Source organism: Cheilinus undulatus, linkage group 9 (assembly GCF_018320785.1).
Source record: "Cheilinus undulatus linkage group 9, ASM1832078v1, whole genome shotgun sequence".
NCBI lineage: Eukaryota > Metazoa > Chordata > Actinopteri > Labriformes > Labridae > Cheilinus > Cheilinus undulatus.
Genome location: NC_054873.1, coordinates 4,835,689 through 4,863,074, shown reverse-complemented (window position 1 = coordinate 4,863,074; position 27,386 = coordinate 4,835,689). Strand labels below are relative to the sequence as shown.

The 27,386-nt window shown below is 39.5% G+C and overlaps 1 protein-coding gene across 1 annotated transcript; it reads right to left on the bottom strand.

The window, feature by feature from the left end:
* Positions 1-618: 618 nt before the first annotated feature.
* iqub (IQ motif and ubiquitin domain containing) lies at positions 619-20,921 on the bottom strand. Its single transcript, XM_041796120.1, has 14 exons — positions 20,530-20,921; positions 20,164-20,277; positions 18,934-19,035; positions 17,482-17,616; positions 17,189-17,356; positions 16,790-16,965; positions 11,749-11,904; positions 9,398-9,608; positions 9,135-9,310; positions 8,726-8,896; positions 6,363-6,539; positions 6,025-6,273; positions 5,743-5,928; positions 619-1,295 (listed from the first exon to the last, which is right to left on the bottom strand). Exons 1-14 carry the CDS (start codon positions 20,693-20,695, stop codon positions 1,098-1,100), a joined length of 2,385 nt encoding a protein of 794 aa, XP_041652054.1. The 5' UTR covers positions 20,696-20,921; the 3' UTR covers positions 619-1,097.
* Positions 20,922-27,386: the final 6,465 nt, after the last annotated feature.

Below are 27,386 nucleotides of genomic sequence, written 5' to 3'. Positions count from 1 at the left end.
AGTCAAAATAAAGGTTAATATTTAAGTTTGACAATTAATGCCTACTGTATAAGTGTGGGAAACTAACTGATTAATGTGACTGGCAATAGGTAATTTCTGAGGTCAAAGTTTCCCTTCTTTGAGGTTTTGTGGGAGAATAACATTTCAAGTTAAGACATAAAAGAGCCACAGGTTGAGTAACACTGCTGTAGAGCATTTATGAGGTCAGGAACTGATGTTTGACCAGAGGGCCTGGCTTGCAATCTCTGTTCCAGTTCATCCCTAAGTCACTCGATGGAGTTGAGGTCAGGGCTCTGTGTGGGTCACTCAAGTTCTTCCACTCCAAACTCGTCAAACCATGTCTTCATAGTCCTTCCTTTGTGCACTGGGGCACAGACATGCTGGAATAGAAAAAGGGCCTTCCCCAGACTGTTGCCACAAAGTTCAGAGCATAGCATTCTCCAGAATGTCTTGGTATGCTGAAGCATGAAGAGTGGCCTTCACTGGAGGTAAGGGGCCTAGCCCAAACACTGAAAAACATCCCCGTACCATCATCCCTCCTCCACCAAACTTCACGGTTGTGGAATAACCAGCAGGGATAAAATTTCGCGAACCATCTGATTGCAAAAGTGGCAGCCATCACAATACCATGCTTGAATTCACCGAGTTTGCTAGAACGACCCACTTTGTTTCACGAATGTTTGAGACTTCGTGGCCAGATGCTTGATTTAAACACCTGTGGCAGCAGGTCTAGTTGAAAAACCTGAATTCAGGCAAAGTCCAAGGGTGCAAAAACCTTGAAGTGAGTGTTGAAGTATAACTCGTGATGTTAGATTTGATAAGCTTTGTGAAAATATACAAATCATAAAATATAAATCCTTCCAGTGGTTTATGTTTTGGTTAAAAGTTGAGTGGAAGTCAGTAAAATGACAAAATTTGACTTTTTGTGCAGATTAACTGTGAAAATGTGAGAGGGTTTACACCAATCAGCACTGAAATCAGCTCTCATGAGTCATTATAAACTTTATTTTTCATCTCAGACAAAATGTTTTTAAAAGTGAGGGACTGTGTGAATGAGGAGGGAGTGCTATCAGAGGAAAGGAAACCACCGGTGTTTCTTAATGAGCTGAGGAAGGCGTGCTGTCACTGGTGTGCTTGCCTGTCGCCATGGTGATAGGCATGGAGACCAGCTGGTTGCCCAGGGCAGCAGCAGGAGGAGAGTCCAGATACGCAGTCATAGTGGCGATCTGACTGAAGTGGCGGCGGGCGAGCATGTGTTTGCGCTCGATCCTGTGGATGAACGGCGTGGCGTAAGCCTGAAAGACACAAACACATGGGAACCAAAACTTAAACAGCTGCTTTTTCACTCTTTGGCCAGATAAACTAACGTGACACGCCAGATAGACAGCATGAGATATATTCACATTCATCTGTGAAAGCTCCCAGAAGCATTTGGGAAGTGCAGGACTTTTAAAAAAACTCTCAGAGAGTGATTGGAGGAAAGTTCAGGCTGTTATATTAATTCAGAGCTCGTTGCCTTTGTTTACACTTTTTTGCCCTTTTTTATCCTTTTTGCCACTTTTAATCCATCGTTCACTAGTTTTTGCCTCTTTTATCCTGCTTTTTCGCAAATTGCATTTTTTCCATTTTTTGCCCAGTTAAGGTGCCTCTTGCCATTACATGTCCCTTTTTTCCCTTTTTCTCAAACCTTTTTGCTGCTTTTTGCTCATTTTAGTCATTTTCACTCATTTTGTCACATTTTTGCTGCTTTTTTTTTACCATTATTGCCATCTGTAAGTCATTTTTGTCACATCTCACCTATTTCTGCCACTTTTTCTCTGCTTTTTTGTCACTTTTCACCCATTTTTTGCCGCTTTCTGCATATTTTACTCCTGCTCACCCATTTTTGGCCACTTTTTTGCCAGCTTAACTTATTTTTATTGCCACTTTCACCCACCTTCTCTACTTAGATTGTGGCTCTTGCAAAGGTACTTTTCAACAGTTTGGCTCTTTGGTTGAGCAGGGTTGAGTAACACTGCTCTAGGCAGATGTCACAGATGTGACGTGGATTTAACATATTAAAACTATAATTTACCACTGATGAACTACAAAATAAACAGCTATCATCAAGTGTGCTCTCTGTGTTGTTTAGACTGTGAATGAAACAAGAAAAACTGTGATTAATACAAATAAATATTGTTTTAGTGTGAATGTTTTAATGCTTTGCAGCATTCACAGCAGTTTAGAGGAGCACATAAAATCTGTGAATTAAAGCTAGAATGCACTTTTTATCACTATTGTTGAACCATGTAACCTCACACTGAAAATTTTATACACAGCGCAGGCCATCTTCAGAGAATTTATAATAAAAAATTAAGCATCTAGTAGAGCTGTGCTAAAAACATGAGAGCCCATGAGAGTCATTAGGAGAAAGGCCAAAACACCAGAGGACATCAGAGGACAGCGTTTCTCTGCTGAGATGAAGATTCTCAGTAGACCTTTCTAACAGCAGCTAGATGAGTACAGGATGTTCTCTTTGAAAAATGTAGAAATAAGGCAGATTTCATAAATTCTCCTTCAGTCAAACTGCTTTATCAGTTTGAAGAAAAGGAGAGTCAAAAGGTCACAGTGACATTGACCTTAGTCTACAACCATTTCATCCATGGGTCAAAGACGGAGGTTTCATTTTTTTAATACAAATTCAAAGACACGGCTCAACATTTTCCTGGGTTATTATTTCACAGGAATAGAAAGCATGGATGGAGAGAGTCTGATGATTGGATGAGCAACCTGACTACGGAACTCCTCAGGCCATGATGGACACTGGAGCAGAAGAGGAGAAGGTCAGCTTGTTTAGTCTGTAGGTTTTGTCGTGTGGTAAATGGAGCGGGATGCTCTTTCCTTTACAGCACAACATGTGTTCTGTCCCTCCCACCAAAACAGCTCTCACTTCAATTTGAGTGAGGAGCAGAGGGAGCCACTGCATGCAATACAATACAACCCATTCAAGTTCAATTCAAAGGAATTTATGGAGCCAATTCACCAACAACTTAAGATTGCCGTAAAATGAAAACTGAGAATGCTGAAAGTTCAATAAAACACCAGGCAAATTTCAGAACAACGGGACATAAAAATGTAAATATTGAGACCTATAGAGAAACAGGGGATAAAAGAGAATTTTTAGGTCTGATTTTAAAACAGGCAGAGCAGGGAACAGCTGAACATGTGAAGTCAGAGCATTCAGAGATTTGGTACTGCTACTGAAAAGCTTAGGTCACCTTTAAGCGTCAACTTTTACCTCGGGACAGTCAGAAACAGCTGATGGGTGGATCCAATGGTCTGTACTCTGGGTAGTATAAATAGTGCTGCTCATCTCTGGAGAACCAGAGGCTTTCTTAATCTGTTAGCTCTTTAAAACAGGTCTTACAACATTTTTATTTACAGCTTAATTCCCATAGATTCTTTGTTCTCTTGGCTTCTTCATCAAAATTCATACAATATCAGCACGAATCATACATACTTTATTACTTATTTTGTAGTATGGAATGTTAGAAAAGGCTTGATCAAGTGACATTACTCAGAGAACAAGTCAGCAACAGTAGGTACAAGAAAAACTGACCCATTTATTATTAACCAATGGGTTACATAAATTTTGACCATAAACATAAGCACATTCTACAATAGAATAAATCAAAAATAAATTAGACAAGCCTGTCTATACTGCGTTTCTTTCTGTGAGCATGAATGTGTGGGGACAGGGTGTGAAAAGCCGAAATGCTTATCTTCTTAAAAAAGAATCTCCACATCATGCTCAGACTGCAGAAAGTGGAGATGGAGGAGTAGGAAGGGTTGTGTTAGGAATTTAGTTAACTGACTGATTATTATTTGTTTTTGCTCTTGTTATTAGAGTGAGATGTGTATTTTGAAATTGGAGCTGTGGACTCTTAACTTTGAGCAGTTGGACAATAGACAATATTGTGGGTTTTTTTTTCCCTGCCCTCAGTTGTTCCCACCATATACTAGCAGTAAAAAATAACTGAGGTGAACTTCATTTGTTATTTTGCACTTTAAAAGTATGATTTGTTTTTATTGGATTTATTAAGGTCATTTTTCAGGCTTGTCTAGTTTATGTTTGATGTATTCTATTCAATTGTAGAATATGCTTATGTTTAAGGTCAAAATTTATGTAACCCATTGGTTAAAAATAGGCTCGAGATTCAATCAAGCGTTTAAATCCGACATTACTCACTACTGACAGGGGCTCATTATCGATCTTTTCGGCTATAGCTAATGCCTTTATGCCGTCCCGTGGGAGTTTATCACGCTTTCCAAATGTTTCGGACAGCGTCGGTTGTTTGAAGGAGCCAGAGCCTTGTTGTTTCTTCATGGTCTTGTGAAAATCCTCATGCTGTCTTTTTGTGATGCTTCTTCAAATGCCCGATGAGGTTGGTCATATTAAACTTCCCTGGTTCTTTGTCACCACGGGGAACTTGTGCACGACAAGTTTTGCACTCAGCTGCAACGTCTTTATCTGACTTCAACGAAAAATACTGCGACACGGCCGACATCTCTCCTACTCCTTGCTACTGTGTTAGCGGTTAGCACCGGTTACCACTCAAGCACGCTGTTGTTGTGATCATGTGGGCTCTACATGCTGGATCCTGCGGCGCTGCTGGATAGAAATGCTGGAGCGGAGTCTGTAATGGACTGCTTGTATCAGAGTGCTTAAATTGGAGATTTTAGATGTAATTCGATATAATCCCATAGTCGTTTTTTTGCTGATATCGGACCGATATCCGATATCAATATCGGATCAGGACACCTCTAATTTGTTATGTGGGGAAGTGTTGTAATAGGGGACAGGGACGGGAGCAAACTGAAGCAATATGTGCAACAATTTTGGATTTTATAGAAAATCTGCACATATTTATGATTTTGTTAAAGTACCAGTTTTGAACCTGTACACTCCAGATGACTTCTGAGAAGAAACAAGGACAATTGGAGCAACGGTGTGGCTCGCAAATCGAGACAGATACACAGACAGATACGCTGCCAATTACAGAAGTAAAATATATTAAAGAGTATGGTCTGAACCTGACCTCTTTGTAAAGAGTCTTGAAATAACTTTGGCCACAAATCAGTGCTATACAAATAAAGATTGATTAATTGAATCTTCAGGTTGTGCTGGGGTGGATTTTGCCTGGTTTTCTTTAGTATTTTGGATAATAAATACTGATTTATTTATCAGAATCCCCCCCCCCCCAAAAAATGTAAGTGGTTTCCAACCACACTCTTTGTAAATACCCTGATTTCAAGCAAAAAAGAAAAACAGCTCAAAATGGGTAGAAATTAAAATGAAGACAAAAATGTTTATGGGGTCATAGAACCATTTAAGAAAATGTACTTATTCTTCAGGTGGAGGTTCTTCACTTTTAAAAACACTTTTTCACCGAAGAACTAGTAGCATTCTGACTACCTTTTTAAAAAGGTAGTAAAGTAAAGTAAGTAGTCAAAGGTAGTAAATTGTAATCCTGCTTCCTCTAAAAGACTGTCTTAAAAAACTGGTTATTCTAGCTTTAGCAAGATGTTTTGCTCCTCTTAAATCCAATCAGATTATAAGAGATGGAAATCTTCAGTAAATTTAATATCAGGAAACAGAGAAACATTTGTGATCAGACGTCATTATCCAAGTCCAGCCTGTGTTGTAAAAAGCAGAGGAGCAGAGCTCCACGTGTGGAAGTGTAAATGTTTCCATGAACAGACCTTGTGGACATCTTCCACCTCCAGGTGAGCAGATGTCTCTTCTTTGGACAGCAGGATGCAGTTCCAGGGGCTCCAGTCTCTGTGATGCTCCCAGCGGACAAACACCAGGCTGTAGAGGTCTGTGCTGCCGTGGAGGGCGGAGCAGGACGCCCAGATCACATCCACCAGGTACTTCACATCCTCTACCTGAGGGGATATGTCACAGATGGCATATATTTGCAACAAAAGCATCAAAGCAAACTGTGCAGGAGACAGAAATAATCCTCTGAGGTTTGGAGTTACCTGCAGCAGGAAGGGAATCTTGGCCTCCTTGTTGATGCGCAGCTCGTCTGCTCTGAGCCTCTTCAGGATGTTCTTGTAGCACCATAAGTCATTGCGGGATCTGGCTATGTTTTCAAGCCCGCTGCAGCTTCGACACCGATCCCTGAGACGGCCGCCGGCAGTCGGGGTAAACTTGTCAGACTGTAGGTAGCGATTACAGCTTCGGCAGAGGAGCATGTTGTTCTTCAGCACAGAGGGATTCTGGGGAACCTGGGGTGGATTTCAGATTATATACAAATAATTCAAATACAACTAAGTTATAAAGTTTAATCCCAGAACTGCAGAAACTCTTAGTTTACCTTCAGCAGCCTGGCAGCCTCAGGGTTAAACTCTGGTGTTTTGATGTACTGGAGGAGCAGAGTGGAGATCCTCTGCCTCAGGCCCTCCAAGTTCTTTACTTTAACCTTCCGAGCCATCAGGTCCGCCTCCCTGTCAATCAAATCCACAATGTCCCGGGTCAGCTGGCACTCATGCTCCTGTTCAGAAGGTAAGAATAGGTTATTATTCGGTTTCTTAAACTGAGACTCTTATTTTGTAAGGAACAATCAACAATCAGTGTCATAGTTCTATATTTGATTAATTTATGAAAGTGTTTCAAGTAGACTTTTAACAATTTCTTATCTGCATGGGTGACATCTTTCCCGCAGGCTAAGCCAAAAGAAAACACACCTGATGTCTTTGATAAAACTCTGTTATGTTCATCTTAATTTTCTGCAGTTTCGTTATCAGTTTTTGCAGCACTGAGCTTCAAAGCAACACAGGCTAAATATTCCTGGGCATTTTTCTTGCAAGATTATCTTCCAAATAGAATCTAGTTGAAGGTTTTAAGGATAATATACAAATTCAAGACATAAAAAAATCACCAAAAGGTTTTGAATGAACTACACCATTGTAGCTTGACTTCAAGGTAAAGCCTACAAGGCTTCCAGCTCTTATTGTAAAGGGGCTATAACTCATGAAAGGGTTGAAAAAAAATATATATATACATTTGAAGCATGTAATAGCATGGAGGTGGTACTCATTCCTGCAGTATAAAGATATTCTTCAGTGTTTTAACAGAATGTTTGGGTGTGTCTTGAATATCATAAACCGTGTCTTGCTTTCCCTGCCTTTGCTTAGACTTTTGATTTTGGGCTTGTCCCTGCATGGGCTTTGAGAGCTTGTATATAGGAACCTGTAAAACCTCAATCTCTCCACTCTATTGCCTTCTAAAAATGATGCTGAAAATTACAGCTAAGGAAAGAGTGCTTTTGGACATGGAGAGCAGTTAAAATAAGCCAATATGGCTATACTGGCATGCTTGCAGAAATACCTATTATTGTACATTTTCCCTGTAACCTTTAAATTAATAAATATCTAAATCAATGTTGTTAAAATTGTGTGAAACACAGAATAATTGTTGTTGCCTCAGAGCAAGAATATTCCTGGTCAGAATCCCTTGCTTGTCAGCCCTGTGATTGGCTAGTGACTAGTCCAGAATATTCCAGGATAGACCCTGCTTTTCTGCCTCAAAACTCTTCTATAATTTTCTGCAAAATATGCCACTCTGGTCTGTATTTCCTTTGATTTTCAGGCAGATTCATTCCTCCAGAAAGTATTCACAACCCTTTCCGTTTTCAATTGTGTTATGTTGAAGCTACAGTCATTAATCTACACTCAGTACCCCATAATGACAACATGAAAACAGGTTTTAGCAAGTTTATGAAAAATAAAAAAATAAAAAAATCACATTGACATAAGTTTCAGATCCTTTTCAACAACTCTTGAAATTTATCACAGGTTCCTCCCATTTCTCTGGATCTTCACTGAGATGTTTCTACACCTTGGTTGGAGTCCACCTGTGGTAAATTTATTAATTGGACATGATTTGTCAAAGCACACCCCTCTCTACTGAAAGCCTCACAACTGACGATTCATATCAGGGCAAAAATCGAGCCATGAGGTCAAAGGAACTGCCTGCAGAGCTCAGAGACAGGATTGTTCGAAGGCACAAAACCATTCTACACGTACCAAAGGTTCCCAAGAGTACAGCGGCCTCCATAATTCTCAAATGGAAGAAGTTTGGCACAACCAAACTCAAAAAAATCGGGGGAGAAAGGCCTTATTAAGAGAGGTGACCAAGAACCTGATGGTCACTCTGACTTCCAGAGATTCTGTGTGGAGATGGGACAAAGTTCTAGAAGAACAGCCTAACTAGTCTGGGTTTCATGGTGGAGTGGCTAGACAGTAGGCTCCTCTTCAGTGCAAAATACAGGAAAGCCCTCTTTGAGTTTGCAATTAAAGAACCTGAAGGTTCTCAGACTACGAGAAACAAGATTCTCTGGTCTGATGAAACCAAGATTGAACTGTTTGGCCCTAAACTTTATATCTGGAGGAAACCAGGCACCAGTCATCACCTGCCTAATACCATCCCAACAGTGAAGCATGGTGGCAGCTTCACTTGTTGGGATGGGACTTGTTCACTTTTATCAGCTGTTTCTCAGCAGGAAGGACTGGTAGAGTGGTCAAGGTTGAGGGAAAGCTGAGTGGAGCAAAGTATGCCTCAAACCACTAGAACTGTGCCCCGACTCTGCGTCATTCTTTTTTAAAGTTTAAGTTTACAGTCTTTAAGCAATTTTGCCTGATATTGTTTGTCAGACTGGTGTGAGTGAGTGTGCTGTACCTTCACAGTGTGTTTGACCGTCATGAGGGTTTGCAGTCTCTCCTCCTTGCTGACAGTTCTCATATTGGTGTTGTTGTAAAGTTCTTTCAGCTCTCTGGCTCTGATGGTGTGCGGTGTGTCCATCTCAATTACCCGACCGTCGGCTCCTCTCCACTGATGAGGAGCTGCAGACTGAAACATATAATCACACTGTTAGACCCCTACTGTTCTGGTTCCAAAAAACAGTCACGTTAGGATGTGAAAAGCCCAAATATAGAGTCCACATACCACAGAGTGACATCATGATGGCTATATTGTTTTTTATGTACAGTCCATGATTAACAGCATACATTTATACCATAAAACATCCCACATATAGGATTTTAGGTTTCAAAGATAAAGAAGCAGTGGGGGATCAGGGACTTCTGACCTTGTCCAGAAAACTCTTGACAGCTTTGTCATAGTTGATGTTCTGTGCTGCAATGCGATGTTGCCCGATGGCGCTGATGAGCTGAGTCTCCTGCTCCAGCAGCGAGCAGAGAGCGGCTTTCCTCTCAGCTCCTCTCAGGCTGGAGTTGATGTTCTGCTCTTCCTCAATTCTCCACTCTGACACAGACACACAGAGAACATTTTACTCTACAGTTTCAGCTCACAGATTTAGCACAGAGTGAGACCTCCACATGAACAGCCTACTCTCCAGAGCGTGGAACAGCAGATTGAAGTCCTCCCTCCTCTGTGGGTTCATCCTGCGGTGGTGGCGGTCTCTCAGCTGCTCCTCCTTCTCCTCCTTCCTCTTCCTCTCCCGCAGCTCCAGCCAGGCCAGACGACGATCCCGGTCTCTATACAGGCGGCTCACCTCCTGCTGGGCCAGCCAGCGGCGAGCATACGACTGCAGAAGGATGACCTGGATGGGAGACCAAGGAAAGAGAGAGGAACAAATCACCACAGCAGAAATAAAACAAGCTGCAGCGAAAGATACCACATAAAATCATTAAAGGCATGTTTTTATTTTCAGATAACTACAGAATCATATATGCAATATGCAAACATCATGCATTCTGTCTCTTTTTCTTTACACCTCAGTGGAGTACAGAGGTTTGTTCTGAACCTCAATGCTCTATGGTTTACATCATCTTAAGATTTTCTTTGATGCAAAACAAATACAAGATTTATTTCTGAAACTCTTGGGGACAAGAAGTGATTTCTGCACAGGGAAACCTTGCCAAAATGTTCATGTTTGAGCTCTTTACAACTATGCCAAGTGTCCAAAGTGCAGAAATAAAAACATTTCTAAGCTACTTTTGTGACCCCGGAAAATATTCAGGCAAAAAAACAACAAAAAAACCCAAAAAAAACATAAGTAACAGCTGCATGAAGGAATTAAAAATGCCTTTGTCTAAAGCCAACAATGCTCCTGTATGGTCCATTTCAAAAAAGCAGTCGGGTTTGGTTCAGCACAGTTTTGTCACTGTTCAGCACATTAAACCCGTGTTTTGTCAGCTTATTTCCATCCAGCCTAGACTGTTGTGATGGGAAATCTGTCTCTTTTAAAATCCTTTTGGCTCAGATCAGTTGAGCTGGTTGTTAGGCTCCCAAACGGCTCTTCATTTGGTACCAGTTTGGCTTTATAAATTTGTATCAAATAAGGATAAAAGATTAAGGAAAGGAAAGTGGTATTCAAATGGCGGCTAGCTAAAGAGCCCCATATCGAAGAGCTGTTTTGTAGCATATGCTTGTTTGTGAATGGCACATCATGCCTCAGGCACATATCCCATAAGGTTTATTCGGTTGACAGCATATCACTGTTTCAATTAAAAGCATGTTTGTGACAAACTTAGGATTTTATATATATTTATATATATATATATATATATCACAGGGGCTCAGCTAACCTCTTAGCTCAGTAGAAGACTCCTCTAGACTCTTGTCTCCCTTTCATCTGGCTATTCGACACTAGGAGGTTTGCAAGAGCATTTGTCATATTGATTTTCTTCCTTTCCAGATAAATCGGTTTAACTGTGGAAGAAATCACTTTTTTTGTAAAGTGTAGGGATCGTACTCAATGTATGTAGAAATATTCTGATAATTGCAGCGTACAGGTCCATTTAGAGCTATAAAGAACTAACTTTTCTTCATGGCTGTCCCTCACTTCCTGACCCCTAACAGACATTCACACATCATCAGAATCACATGACTGCAAAGCACCTCTATGAGGCTTAAAAGACAGCAAATGATAAACCATGAAACCAAGGTATTTGTCAGAAGATACAGACTTAATCACAGCACTCTGAGACATAGTAATAGAAGGCAAAGTCTGATGATTTTCTTAGTAAACATCATAAGTTATCCTTTTTGTAAAAGGACTCAAAATCAATTTTACTTAATGCAGAGTGTGCTGTGCAGGATCAAAGGTGTATTGTAAGTGCCAGAGAGCCTGATGCTATACAGGAGTGTAGCAATACATGACAGTGTTATTCACATATAAATGAAAATTGCATAAAATAGCTCTGTGTACCTGACCTTTTCCATTATTCAAGGATATATTACCAGAGAACATAAAAAGAATGTAAAAAATCTTTAAGTAGCAGCTCCACACCTGGAAATGATTCTAGAAAAAGACACATCAGATTATGTTTTCCTCAACTGTTAACAAATCTGATTAAACCTGTTCCTTCTTGATTTTGATGGTGAAGTGACATTAATAAGATACAGCATGCCACAAAAGCTGAACTGTTTTCAGCCAAGAGGGCAATGAGGGCAACAACAAATACTATAGACCTGTCAGTACTTTTGTGATCAGGACACTAAAAATGCTGCATTAGCATTCATTTTGTATCCAATGTTGGTTCAATTGATGCAAAAACAGTGGCAATGGACACAGCTCCTAGTAAGCTTAAAATGAGCTGCTGACCCCCTGATTTTTGATCCATTGCCACAGTCAGGATGAAAGTTACACTTCAGTGTCATTTGAAAAAGGCTCATTGGCTTTTTCCATCACAGAAATCATGATATGTAATCTCACAACTCAGTCAGTGTTCACCTACAGCTTTCAGCCTCCTGTCATGGTACTCGTCAGCGGTGATGTAGTTGCCTGGGGTGACCAGCTTGTCATTCATACAGGAGACGTAGCACCCAATCCCAGTCATCTGGGTGGAAGCGTCCACTGCACACTGCTGGACTTGAGACTTCAGCTCTGCAGTCTGATGGAGACAGATACAAAGAGGAGCATCATAACAGGACTGTCATGATTCTCGCATGTCAAACTTCCACAAAATGCATGATAAAATCCATCCATCCATTTTTTCAGGGTTATGGGGGGCTGGGGCCTATCCATGCCATTGGGTGAGAGGTGGGGTACACAGGACTGGTCGCCAGTCAATCGCAGGGCACAAATGACAACATCAAATGTTATTGATATCTGTTTTGATACCATGACAACAACTGGGAACTTGCTTGTTCTCAAATATCAAAGGTATCAATACTTAAATATAGCCAACTTATTTGTGCAGTTTTGACAGTGTCTAGAAGTTGCCTACACTTTTAATGGATTCATTCCTCTCCCATTCATCTGTCTTTAGTTTCTAAAGCTTCAGCACATTTTGATTCAAATTAACCATTAAAATATTGGAGAATATATCATTTCAAAACATCTGACACAGAAATATCAAGGTTGAGAATGTTAAGAACCTTTCATTATTAAAAAAAAAATGAAAAAAGCTTAATAAAACTGGTAAATTTTATTTCATCCATGTCTCTTTCTTTAAAGGCTCTTAAAAGGCTAAGCTTTTCTTGTTTATGACTTCTGCAGATAATAAACTGACTTTAAGGGCTTTATATAAAAATATCCTTCCATCCAAATATGAGGCTTTTGTGATTTTGCAGGCCCTGTGGATGGATGGTGTGCTGATATGGATGAGCTGTGTGATAGAGAACAGCAGGGCAGCTGGGAACATCTCTGGGCCAGGAGATTTTCTAGGCTAGTGACATGGATTTATGATACTTGAGTAGAGTTGAAAATGATCAAACAGAAAAAGAAAGACCAGTTTAATCCCGGAGAAGCCTTTAATCATTGCTGACCTTTAAAATGTCTAAAATCCTCTGGAAAGACGACAGGGCGCTACACACCTTTCACATGCGTGTAGCAGGTGAATGCATTGCATAGATGCCAGGAAAGGGCAGTAATGGGGTAAGATCATACCCCGGGGTATTAAAAAAATTGCCACCGTGTTGCTTTAATTACCATCACAAAGATGATGATGCATAATGAGCAAACATTTATAATAAATGTATTCAAAGTTTGTGTCCATTGCCAATCGCAGCATCATTTCTTGTGCGTGAAGAAGATAGATGAAGATAGATGATATTGGGCTAATTTTGCAAACCACAAACACGCACACATATCTATGCTAAACTTCTCCTTATCCTTTTAATGTGAAATGTAGATAAACTTTAATGGTGTTTGGTGGTTATGTTAGGTGCTGAAGTATTCTGTAATGTTTTTATAGGCTTCCTGTGAGGTGAAACCATGGCTGGATGGAGCACACCACTCAAGTACAACGTAGAAATTAATATAATAAAGGCCCATCTTCCTCTGTTTAAAAACACAGGGAACATTACTTCACATTCCCAGATCCTATATGTCAATAGCAGATTATCATTTCTCATATTAACCCAAGCAGGAGGGCAGGGAAGAGAAAAAAAAAGAGGGCATATATGTGCCACAGATGGAGATGAAAAAGAGACAAACTTTATTTGATCCTCTGTCCTGAACTAGTTCTGTTCACATATTAAGTGTAAGAACAACTCTTCAGCTATAAATCACTTCCAGCGCTCCTGTATGGTTTTCCTCATAAACGTCATTATTTTTAGACCTGCAGCATTTTGATTGGATGAAACACTGGTGGAGGCTAAGATAGAAAGAAATAGAGATGTGACAAAACACTTAACATTACATCCTGCAGCAGCAGCAAAGCAATCTAACAATTTTCCACATGCACATAAAAAAACATCTGGAAGCAGAGACATACTGGAATATTGCACAACCCCTGAGCTTGCACGTGCACGCCGACAAATGCTTATATAATTAGATTTTTGAACACCTGACAGTAATACTGTATACCCCGGTAAAATATGAGGAGGTGTGATGGTGTTAAAAATATATACTGCCCAATCCTAAAAGATGCTTCTGTATCATTTGGTGTACAGTTGACTGACTATTAAAAGGAGGTTCTGTCAGAGCTTTGATTACTGAGGGGCATCCAATAAACTATACAGTACTACACGGCAAACAAGTTTTCTTGTTCGTTTCTGACCCGTCCTGCAGGCCAGTGTATGCTGACAAACAGAAAGTTTTACATCAAAAGAAAACAACCTTTCAAAGCCAGCCAGAACCAAGGGGCAACTTGCAATGACAGATTATCGAACAACTAACCACAATCATTTTTGCTGCTCTTGAGAATCACACATTTCTAGAGTTCATGGACAATACTGGAGAAAGAGGGGTTCAAACTGTAATAAAGAATAAAATATTTAGAAAGAACAGCAAAGATGATGGTGGGGGATAATTGATGTAAATAAGAGAATCAAAAGAAGACATGAGGATCAGGAGGGCAGCAGGCTGCTCTGCTGTGATGTGTAAACAAGCTTTATGAGGGTCAACAGGTCAGCTCATCACCGTGACAACACCAAACACACATACACAACACACAAACACAGGTCTCATTAATGCAGGGCTGAGCCTTCATGTATGTACATCCATAACGAGACAACCGCCATTATTATAGCGTCTGGATTTGTGTGTGTGTCATGTAGAATCTATAGGAGGAGGGTGAAGGTGAGTCATACTCAGATATAGATATAGATCAATAGTTATACTCTTCCTACATCTGATGAGGTAACACACACAACCACACATTTTTAAAAGTGAGGAGAATCAGAAATACATCATTGATCCCTCTGGAGAAATCGGATCAAGTTACAATTCCTGCAAATCAATTCTAGAAATGTTTGCTCCTGTATTAGATCCACTGCAGAGGCTTCCTATAGAATCTAGAGTTGAATTTGAAACCCCTCTTCTCACTCACTCTTGATGCTCTGGTGAAAAGTATTACCTCTAGGAATGCAGGCCTGATCTCAGTATCCTCTAACAGTAGTTACTGGAGATAGAGCCTTCAGTTATCAGGCTCCGTTCCTCTGCAGTCACTGACCAATCAGGGTTAAGGAAGCAGAAATCCTCTTTGAGGAGTGGGCTTCAAACTGTTCTTTTCTTTAATGCTTATAGTTAGGCCTGGTTTAGGCATGGACCAGCCCGTAGTTATGCTGGTAAAGGCTTAGACCAGGGGTGTCCAAACTATGGCCCAGGGGCAAAATGCAGCTAGCAGCCCACCTTTCAAACATCTATGTCAGTGATCATCAACTAGTGGCCCGTGGGGCCACATCAGGCCCCCCACAGCTTCCCATCCGGCCCCCTAGAACATATTTATATTCAGAATCGGTGAGGGGAAGAAAAATGATGTAGTTCATAGGGTATCTGTTGTCTTTTGATACTAAAACAACCCCAAAAACAAGTAACATTAAAAAAGTTTAATCAGGAAGGACTTAACATTTGATCTGTTTTTACAGAAATCCACCTGTCTGTCATGATAAGTTAATATGATGCATGACAAACACAAACTTTTCAGTCCAATCCTGATTGAATATGTAGTTTCCTGTGTCAACTCTCCACTTCAAGCCAAAATATCTCAATCGCCCCCTTGAGGCCGGCTGCAGTATAGGCGATAGGAACTGATCTCACTGTTGACGACTCTAAATTAAAATCAATTTTAAAGGAATTACAAATACTATTAAAATAATAATTAATGACAGACACAGATAGTCACAGATAGTTAATAGAGAAACATCTTTTGTCTTATTTAAACTTATTTAATGGTCTAGCCAGCACAGCACCTTTTAAGACAAACTCTGGCCTTTGTACAACTCTAGTTGATGACCCGTGATCTATTTTCTATACAGCACCATTGAAGCACCGTCATTTCCCTTTGAGAAAGTGCGAGCAATAATGTTACAACAGGAGCTCAACATGCACACACAAAGTCAACTAACAGCTGAAAATAACATCCGTTAACCGCTGAGAATCAACAAACTGTGATGAAAATGTATGAATCACGATTGCATGAACTCATGGACAACAAAAGAAAAAGTCTAGGCTTAGGAACGTGTGCAAAACTAATGCAACCCAGTGCTGACGTTAAAATGTCTGCTGTGCAACTGCAACTTTTCAGGTCTAATATAGATTTCTGCGGTAAAGTCATCTTGCTCAGATGTTTTCAGTCTGCAGTTTTTTTTGATGGGAGCTAACAACTTGAGAAACAAGCATTGCTAATTTTTTTTTAATCTGATTCATCTTTTTGCCTGAATGTATGAAACTTTAAGTTCTAGACATTAATCTAAACTGTTAAATTTAAGAAAAAATGTGTTTTAACATTAAGTGTGATGGATTATTTCCCTGCAAGAAGTTTTAGGATTATGCACATTGATTTTATTTTAATCAGGAATGCCTGGTAGTGGTGAAGTAAGTCTTAAGAGAGATGTATGATTGGGATAGTAATCGTGCATGGAAGTATAAAAAATATTGGCAGTGGTAAAGTTAGCAGTCCAAGTGTATCCTTAACTTTAATACTGTGAAAATGGCTGTAAATACTCTTTCTTATTTGTTAAAATAATTGCTTGACACAGTCAGAAATCAAGTAATTAACCCCAACACTCAGCAGAGAGGTGTGACTGTGACCGTTTGTCTTCTGTCTCCTGGTTCAATGAGCTCATTTGCATTTTTCTCTCTGTAATTACATTGTTTAATTTGCACACGGAGTCGTGTTCTGTCTCACGGCTGAGTGAAAACGCTGTTGTGCAGTAATGAATGACCTTTAAATACACCGCACTCACAGATCCCACCATGTGTCTGTGTGCTTTCATGCGTTTGACTGAACTTTTTTATCACAGTTTTGCATGGTAGTTGTATTTTTGTAACGGAGAGACAGAAGAGATATTCCTGAGTGATGCATTCATACTGAAGTTTTGTTTCTGTACCTGTGTGTCACGGCTAAAGACCACCACTCCTCTGTCAGGCCTCCTCTTTGGCAGTGTCTGGATGGCAGCATGGTGGAACTCCACCCCTGTCAGTCTGTTTTTGTAGCCACCCAGGAAGACCTTCTGCTGGCGGGGGCGCTCGATCTCCACAACCACCTCCTCAAATACGCTCTCATCTGGAAGCCAGAGAGTCAATTACAGAGACCCATAAGCCTTAATCGTAAGGAAGACATTCTAGGGTGAATCGCTGAACAGCACACAAATTGGCAAGGTAAGACTAGAGGGTGAATCTGTATCCTACATAAAGATGTAAGATTCAGTAGTCAGTGACTTCAGATCGCTAAACCCTGCAGTGCCCACGGAGCAGAAAAGTAATCATAAATACCAATGTGAACGTACCTTTATGCACTCTGACAGTGATCACATCTGGCATGTTGTCATGCTCGGGGGGTCGAACAGGGCGCAGCGGGTGTGCTTTTGGATCGATGGAGCTCATTTCCATCCGGGTGGAGCCATGAGGCCGGACACCGAGCTCCATCAGGCTCTGTTGCTCCTCCACCACTCTGCCTGAAAAACAACAGCAGCACCGATCAGAAAAAATAACTTCACCTTTTATGTCATTTTTTTTTCTCATTAAAGTTTGTCAGATTTGACAGAACTTCCAGGGTGTGCTGCTGGAGAGGTAGACGTACCGTCCAGAGAGATCTGCAGCACTTCAGCGGGAACTCTGAGCTCAGAGGCGAGATGACCCTTCAGATCTGTGATGCTGAGACCGATGGCGAACGCCACGGTCATCACATGACCCTCTGGCACCAGCACCACCTTCACTGCGACCACAGATACACATTTAAGGACATGTTTGTAACTTAAACAAATTCTTAGTTTTAGTAATGTTACTGTAAAGCATCATACATACATTACATATATCCCACAGTGTTTGTCGATTACCTTAGAATTGTTGGCTCTAGTTAATTTATTTCTAATTACTAATTTGCCACTCTGTGGGGCTGATGTCTTTGTCACTGTTTATAACATTTTAATAAAATATTGATCCTTATTGTATAACTGCCTTGAACATCTCAGCTCTTCACTGGCTGCTCTTCATTTTTTCCAACATTTGTCCTGTTAAAGTCTAAAACTAGTCGAGTCTGACCTGTGGTTATTGTTTATTTCATTATCTCCTTCTGCTTCAGTATAAAACTAATTCACCTTTGGCAAAGGGATCAGGGAACTTGCCATCCTATCAGCTTTGTTTGTAGGATGCAATTATTTATGTTTGCGTGGTATTGGAATAATTATTCTGAGTCAGGGATGTAAAACGTTTGGGGTAAGCTTAGGGCGTTTGTTGTAGCTCTAGGATGAACCCTGTTTGGAGGAAAGGGGTCAGGATGGTGGAGTGTGGGAGGTGAGAATGTAGGAGGGGGGGTCAGGTTGGAAACCATGGAAACACAGGTAGGGGCATGGCTCATGTGTGGCTCATGGTCACGCTCTTTAAAATTCTGTCATTAGCACCACGTAAAAAATGAACAATAAATCATTTCAAGGATAGGCTAATGGAATATTATCAGTATCAGAAAAATGATGTCAAATGTTTGTCTTTTATATCAGACCTCTTTAATTATAAGAAATTTGGATGGCTAATTTAGTCATTCTCTGAGTTATTCACATCACAAATGCTAAAACACAACCTCTCTGTTTCTTTTACTTACATTGCTCCATCAGTCAATCAATGTTTGTTTTTATACTGCCAATTCCTAACTGAGCAGTGTCTCATATTCATCTTTTAATGTCAAACTCAAATGTTTTCAATCTACAGACAAAAAAAAAGAATTGACCTGACTGTTCTTAAACTTTTGAAAGGGTTTGTAAATTGTCATAAAGCCAAGCATTAACACAAAATTTTAACCCCAAATATCATAAAAACAGCAAAAAATGTCAACTAAAAACTGAATCAAGACTGTAGGATAATCTATTTTTTGATGTAATATTGTGTGATTATGATGTCTTGCATTATATTGTTTCACAAAAGCCAGATCTATTACATCTATTTGGATTTTTTTTTATTTGTGTATTTATTTACACAAGTGGATTTATTTAAAGATATGTCAAGCTTTAACTGTATATTTTCTGTAAACTTATCATACCTGTAGCTGTGGAGTTTCCAATGTTCTCCATCCTCTGAGGCTCTCTAAGCTGCTCAGCATCAACGGGCAGGTCAACTTGAGTGTCAGCTTCCTCCAGTACATCTGTATAGTCCAGCAAGTAGAGATTTTCATGGAATAGAAAACGTTTCTTTTTTTAAGATTTAATATTTAATCTTTGCCTTTATGTGGATACAGAGGAAAGAAAAGGAACATGGGAAGACTGAGGGTTAGTGATGGCATGTGGTAAAGGAACCACAGGTCAGGCTTGAACCCGTGCAGTCCGCATGGAGGACAGTGGCCTTCATATCTGGGGTGCAACCTAACCTCTTGGCTATCAGTTGGCTGTGGCTGACGACATCGGTCAAACTACCTGTTGCTATTGAATTAATTCAATAGCAGTGGTTCCCAACCTTCTTTTCCTAGGGTCCCTCCACACTTGTGTCTAAGAAAAGCTATCCCCCTAAAAGGTCTACGTATAAACTATCCATTATTATGAAGGTGCATTACGGCCACTCTAGAAAAAAAAGAACATTTAAAAATGAAAGGATCTGTTCATTTTCAAAAGAAAACCAGACATTCTCAAATTTAAAAGTTATTTATTTACAAGAATAGAAAAGATTCTTTTGAACTTTAAAAGTCACAAATGAACATAAACCAAATATTGGAATTTTTAAGATTATTATGTCGTTTTTAGTTTGGTTTCTTGTAAATTTTTGAGTTCATACTGTTGTAAATTTTCTAACATAACATCTAACATAAGGATTTAGGAGTTTCTAAACTTGGATTTTTTTTTTTAATTCTCTTAAATGTCCAACTTTTTAAACTCTGATAGTGTTTTCTTGTAAGTATATACCTTATACATTTTTCCCCCAATACTTTGACTTATTTGCTTTTTTTAAACCTCTTTTTATTTGCGCTCCCCTAGGGAAGCCCAGACCCCAGGTTAAGAGCCACTGCCTTTTGATGCATTCCTTATTTCACCTGTTTCACAAGAGTCTACTTTTGTAAGATAAAGGTGCACATGAAACCTTAATTACTTAAATATATATCCAAACAGATGTCCAAACGTATTCATATTCCCTTGAATATTTATACCATCCACACATATTTAAGGGCTTGCACAGATTATGAGAATTAAATTATGTACATTTTCCTCTTTGTGTCAAACAAATATGGCTGAACTTTAAACTTAACCCTCAGTATGAGGTATCAAAGTTGAGTATTTCTTACCAGTTACTATTGAAAGATCAACATCTTCTTCTTTCTGAGGCTCACTTTGTTGGTCAGGGTCTGTATGCAGGTCTAACTGAGGTTCAGCATCTTCTCTGGCCTCCATATTCGCACCTGTCAGTGCAAACACACAGGACAAATATGAACATCACGTTTTCTTTAGGTACACACACTAAAGCTTAGAAATAAGTAAGGAGTCCCTTTTAAAGGAACAGATGACAACCCAAGCCCTAATCAATACTTGGTTTCTGTATCAAAGGTCGATTCTAGTGTTGTAAGAATATGTCTAATACATTATGTCAGTACTAATTTCAATCAGAGCTGCTAAAAACTTTATTCAAAACTTCCCTGCCAGTCTGGACTCGCCTGTGTTCTGTCTATCAGTGTGTTCCTCCTCTCCATCCAGCCCCGGCTCTCTGTCTTCCTCTGGAGGCTGCTCGGGTGTACTTTCACCAGCGTGTGGGTTTGTCGCCGTGTTTTCCTCCTCTTCTCCTTTCACCTCCTCCTCTTTGTCCTCTCTCTGCTCCGACATGCTAGCTCAGACTGCTCCGCTAACGCTAGCTTAGCTCGTTAACTTCTCAGATTTTAAAGTTAACGGAGATGGAGTTTTTAAAGTTCTTCTGAAAATTATCCAGACGTTAAGAGTTCTTGTAAACAGCTGTGAAACGGAAAACACCTGTCATAAAATCGTCTTGTCTAATCCTGTGTCACTTTACCCGTCTTTAACCGTTTAACATCTACGGTAGCTTGGATACTAGGCAAAGCCAGCGTTTACAGGTTGTCATAGCAACAGTGTACGTCACTCAACCTGGCTGTACCGATACCTCTTTGATTTTTCACTTTATTATTTTTTATCCTTTGAATATTTGATTTTAACAGAAAACACAAACTAAAAATGAGCTGTATGGCTCTTTTTGAGTTTTTAATTACACGAGTAACTGAAAATGGTTCAAATTGTGACGTATTTCATTTACGTATTTATATTAAACAGCCCTGGTCAGATATGACCTCTTTTATTTTTACTTCTGCTAATAATTAAAAAATTTCCCCTATAAAGGTGTAAAAACTGTTGTTATGGCAACAAGAGTTCCTATAGCTAATTATTTGTATTTTATTGGAGAATTTTTTAGCAACGATTTTTTTTTTTATTTGTTTGAAACCATTTTTTTCTCATATTAATTGAATTTCGGTCACTTTTGCAACTTCCTGCCTTTAATGGCGAATAAAAACATATACAAATTTTTTAAAAATTACAAAAAATGTATTCGGTTAACATGTTCAATTAAATGTATTCATAATCAATTTATTTAAATATTACTGTAGATATTATATGGTCAGTAAAATTGGTCACAAAGAGATATCTATTTATTTATCTACCTAGTGATGTATTTTGCTTGTTATTTTATTTTTTACCTAACATCTTTCAAGGATTATGTCAATATGTTTCAATTTTCAGAGTACATGACTGTTGTACTTTATTAAAAGTTCAGTTAAAGAAAAATAATCTTTAAAAAGTTGAAATTTAATAAAGTAAAAGTAAAAGTACTGGTCTAGAAATCTACTCAAGTAAAAGTAAAAAGTATTAAATTTAAAGTTTACTTTAAATACTGCTTAGCTTCTGTGAAGTTGTGCAGTGCTTCAATGCAGTGCTAAATTTAACACTTTAAGCATGTCTGTGTTGATGCACACTACAGAAAGTTATACTATATTTTAAAATGAAAATAATAAAATGGCTGAACAAAGCACTATGCAATTTATGCAGCACCAAAGTCACTGGCAGGAACTCTAACTCAGCGGATAACTTCGCCCATGGTGCAAATGTGCCTCACATCAAAAACAACAATCCAAGAAAAACATGACCAAAAGAACCCCAGCAGGGATCACTGTACAACAGAAAACCTTCCAACACATAAAACACGTATAAACCTTCTGCCAAGGGGCATTATGGGGAATTCCACCCCCACATTCCCCCAGATTAAAACTGCAGTGAGTGAAGCTTGGATAAACTGACGCTTTACAGAGTTGAACATTGTCAAATGACTGCGACACTATAGACCATTTCACTCAGGATGGAGTTAAAATCAAACTCTGAAATGTTTAACCTTGAGATATCAGCGCTCCAATTTCCTGCCTCTGAGCTCTGCAGGCACCTTTGAGGCCATGGTGTGGTTTTTGCTCTGAAATGCATTACTTACTGCAAATTAACAATGTGACATAAAATTGATAGAAAGGTTATATAAGCAGTAGCAGTGAAATAGCAACACTATACTGAGGATGCAGGTCAGTGCCCGTTACCTTTAACTACTGCAAACATGAGCACTGCTTAAGTTTGCACAGATGAAATCTGGTTCTGTCAGTGTAGGGATGAGATCTGGTATGTTACTGTCGTTTTAAAGCATACTGTACCATATACATGCTGTACACTGTCAGTATGGAAGCTTTATGTTGAGCTATATGCTGCTATTTTCATATATGGGAGCCAGAGAAGGCGACACGGTGGCCCCTGTAAAACCCCTCTAATCTGCTGCTGGACATCTGCTGGATCTCCAGAGATCACTCAGAGCAGGACGAAGGACGGGGCCCCCGGTGTAAACCTGTCACATGCAGGTACTCGTTTATCTAGCGGAGGTATGACAGGCCTGTTAACACTGTTAGGATGACACAGATTCACATTGAGACTCTTAAACCCTCACTGGGACCAGGGCAGCGAAAAAGATCAGGACCTTCTGATCAGGGATCTGGGGAGGAATGAGATGCAAGGACAGCCACTGTTTTACCAAATAATCTGATACAGTACAGCAAATTTTAACATGATATAAATATGACAGGAACAGAGGTGGAAAGAGACTAATTACATTTACACAAGAGTTACTCTGCTCTTTTTAAGATTCAGATACAGCACATTCAATGCAGATAAATGTATTTCAAGATATTCAACTTGTGCAGAACAGAGTTGCACGCATGGTTTTCTACTACCTTTGAAGACCAATCAGAATCAGCTTTATTGGCCAAGTATGCTTACACATATAGGAATATGACTCTGGTTGGAGTTGCTGTAAATGAAACATTAAATATGAAAAAACTAAGAAAAATATGAAATTTAAAAATTTAAATATGTACAAAATCTTGTTAGGTATTTTAACTAGTATATACTAGACTGTGTGCATTGATGGTATGGTTGCAAGATGTGCAAAGGGTGCAAGGATGATGACTGGACATTGTCTAAATTATACAACCATGTAATAATATGGCAGAGCTACATGGGGTAGATGAAATAGTTTACATAATTTATATTAGTGCAAATGTGCATATGAGATAAGGCATTTTACCATAGTAATTTTTAAAAAATCTAAGTTAGGTAGTAAAGAAACAGGGCAAAATATTTCAGCATTAAATTTTATGTGAAGCAGGGCTAAGGTGCTTGTGAAATTAAAGTTTTATTTTCTAAAACTCTTTGACTATTAAGTGGTCTTTAGAGTGACATTATAAGCATCAATGGAAAAACAATAAAGGACGGGCTTAATTACAATCTTCTTTCCTTTTTTGGTAAAATTTATTTATTTTCTAAACCCAGGGGTCCATATCATAAGCTGGTAAATACTGATTTTGTTTCTGGGCTTTTATGCCTGTATTATAGAGGAAGATAGTGAACAGAGTTGGAAATGTAAATGAGAGTAGAGAATGAGATTGTGGGAAAGGAGCCACAGGTTGGAGTTCAACCTGGCCAGCCTGAATGCATAGGGTATGATCTTATCTTATCTTAAAATAATATATCATTGCTGTTAGCCTTTATTAAATATGTATGGTCCTGGTGTGTATGTTAGCCTGCACCAGGGCTGCCCCTTATCTCTGATTCTGTTTGTGATTTTCATAGACAGGATTTCGAGGCACAGCCAGAAAGAGGAGGGTTTTCTGTTGGGTGATCTCAGAATTCCATCTCTGCTTTTTACAGAGGATGTGGTTCTGTTTGTTTCCTCGGCTGGGGACATCCAGCATGCGCTGGGCAGTATGGAGCCGAGTGCAAAGCGGTCCGAATGAGGGTCAGCATCTCAAAGTAAGAGCACATGGTTCTCTGCTGGAAAACAGTGGATTGCTCCCTCTGGACGGGGAATGAGTCTTTGCCCAAAGTGCAGCAGTTCACTTATCCCGTGGTCTTCAAGAGTGAGGGTAGAATGCACTGGAGACTGACAGACGGACTGGTGCAGCATCAGCAGTGTTGCAGACATTATACCACTGTATAATGGACCACTGGACCACTGTGGTGAAAAGGGAGCTGAGCCAGAAGGCAACAAGACAGTCTGGCTGCAGACCAGTCATTGTCATCTCTGACGGCTTCTCAGAGCGCACATCTGAGACAACATGCATCTTATAGAATAAGAAGGAAGCAAATGCCAACCGTATATAAACACTGACAAAGGAAAAGAGGAAGTGACGTAGTTAGTCGTAGACTTCACATGTACTGGTTCTAAGAAACAGCACACCTGGTCGCCTCCCTGTGGAGCTCTTACGGGCACGTCCGTGTGGGAGGAGACCCCGGGGTAAGCTCAGGACTAGCTGAGGGATTATATATCTCATCAGGCCTGGGAATGCTTTAGAATACCCCAGGAAGAGCGGGAAAATATTGCTTGGGAGAGGGATGCCTGGGCTGACCTGCGTTGCCTGCTGCCACTGCAACCTGGCCTCAGGGAAGGAACTATAATTGATGGAATATGTACTTCATCACTGCATTTGTGCAATATGTAACTTTTCAGAATAAAATAAAGAAAGATAGTCACTCTTAAATTAAAAATTTGTAAGAACTGGCAGAGAAGGAGAAGTCACAAACATGAATTTTTGAAAAAAATTTACAAAATAAAAAAGAACCTTGACATTTTTGGATGACAAGATGTGATGCAGATGAGTTGAAAGATGATGAAAGAATCTGACTAATTTTCCAAATATTTTCTGAGATGAATGAGAGAACCTTGACTTCATGGCTCCACGGTCTATGATTTTCATTTTATATCCATGTGGGTGGAATTTGCAATCCACTTGTATGATTTCATGGGTTTTTGATCTCTTTTTCACTGAACTGGCAGTTTGTTCCGTGGAAATAAAGGGAAAAAATAGAGGGAAAAGAAAAGCACAAAGAAAAGACAAAAGAGCTTAAATCAAGCATATCAAAATCACTAAATTTAAAAAAATGTAGTAACGAGCAGCAAAACAAAAACAGTCTAATCACAGCAGGAAACCATTACAAAATCATTCCTCTATAAAACAGGATTCAGAGTTTGGCGTTGTTTCAGTTTCCCTGCTGCTTTCTCAGCTGACAGTTTACGAGACATCCGTCATCTCATATTTCTGAGGCAAAGAAGCCGAGGAAAAAATAGACTCTATTGATTTTGCTTTCCATGAAACAATAGATGGTCAACTGACTGTCTGCAGGAGTCCACGGCCCATAAGCCCCAGGGGATTGTGGGATCTTGAATGTGGGATCCCCGCCAAACACGGCAAATACCGGGCTTATCTCGCACAATGGCACATGTAACCCTCTATATTTAAGACCAGCAGGCAGGTGTTGGACACGCCCCTCTCTGCGTGAGTCTGCAGAGAGGAAATGAGGTCACTTTGAAATATAAAAACACTGAGAGCTGCGTGAGGAGAGGGACCGGTCAGTGAGAGCTGTTAATACACCTCATAGGTGAGACATTTTTATTTGATCTACAAAGACGTGCAGATATTTGATTTTTGTTCATGTTTGTGTCAGAGTTTGGATTTCTTGTTGCTGGGAGGTGGTGAGTTAGACTGGGTTTGTTGGCAGTAGTCTTGCATCTATCTCTGTCTCCCAGGACAAATACATTAATATGAAAACCTGAGCTCTGCAAACTATTAGCTAATGAACTTTATTTCTCAACCATTATTTTTAACCTAAACTAGCAAACCTTTAAAAAGTGGTGTCTTTTACTTCTGCCTTATTCCCTACTAAACAGGTGTGTAATTATAAAAAAAATTCCTTGAAGGTTTCCTGGAAAGTAGCACGTCATTCACTAAGAAAGAGCATGAAATGTCCACAATTATATAAACTGTTTTCCTTACATAAGCTGAATGATTTGCTGGCATGTAAACAATCTCTCGCTGCTCCCTGGTCAGCTGAACTGCTTTGCTCAAACAATAGGACTTTAGGTTTTCCATGCTTGATCATCTTGAACTAACCCAGCATAAACTTCACTGGTATAATCATAAACTTCCTGGAAAGCTCCATAAAAAAGTGTGATTGATCTGTAAGAAGCATTGCATGGTGGAGAAGAATTTACTCATATTTTAGGATGCTCGGCTACTGTTCCTTCTAATACTGCAACTCCAATCAGGTCTAAGAAATCTCTATACAAGAAGAATAGTTTTAATGTAATAAATGGCCTGAAATGGTTTCAGAATTATCCTGTTTTTCATCTCTAATAGTGTATTGCCTAAATTATGTAACATTTCAGAAATCTGGTATACAGCCAGATCGTTTTGGTGCAAATGTTTGACCTTTAAGGGAATGAGAGCTTGATGATACACAGGAACTTTCTCCAGGAACAAGGAACCTTTAGAGCAGGTGTCATCAAATACATTTGAACAAGGGCCAGATGTAGTCTTGACAGAGTTTCTGGGGGCTGGACTTCCTAATAAAGAAAAATTAAATCGATATTTTGTTCTGATGAACATATTATTTTATTAGTATTTGTATTTTCCTTTAAAACACAGGACATTTTAAGGCTTTACCAGTGAGATCTATCCCTATCTATAATGCCGTAGACCAGAAGGAGACAGGCATGCCCACAGAATTAGCTGGGCTCCTGAAAACCCCAGAGAACGGGCCCTCAACAATCATGATTTAGCAGCAATATGAACTCATGTTTCACACCTTTCACTACTTCACTGCTTCATTCTGCCATTTCTGCAATATTTTGTGCCACTTTTAACCCATTTTAATACTTTTTGCCCCTTTTTTTTCCTCTTTAACCATTTTTTCCATTCTTTAACTCTTTTGAACCACTTTCCTTGCCTGTCTTATCCCTCCTTTATCCATTTAGCCACTTTTTCGCAATTTTTGCCACTTTTAACCCAAGTTTTTACATAATTTTTGCCCATTTTTTCCTCTTATACTAATGTTTTGCCATATTTAACCTTTTTTTCACCACTTTTCCTGCAAGTTTTTGTCCCTTTGTGCCACTCCACAACCCATTTGGATGCTTGTCACC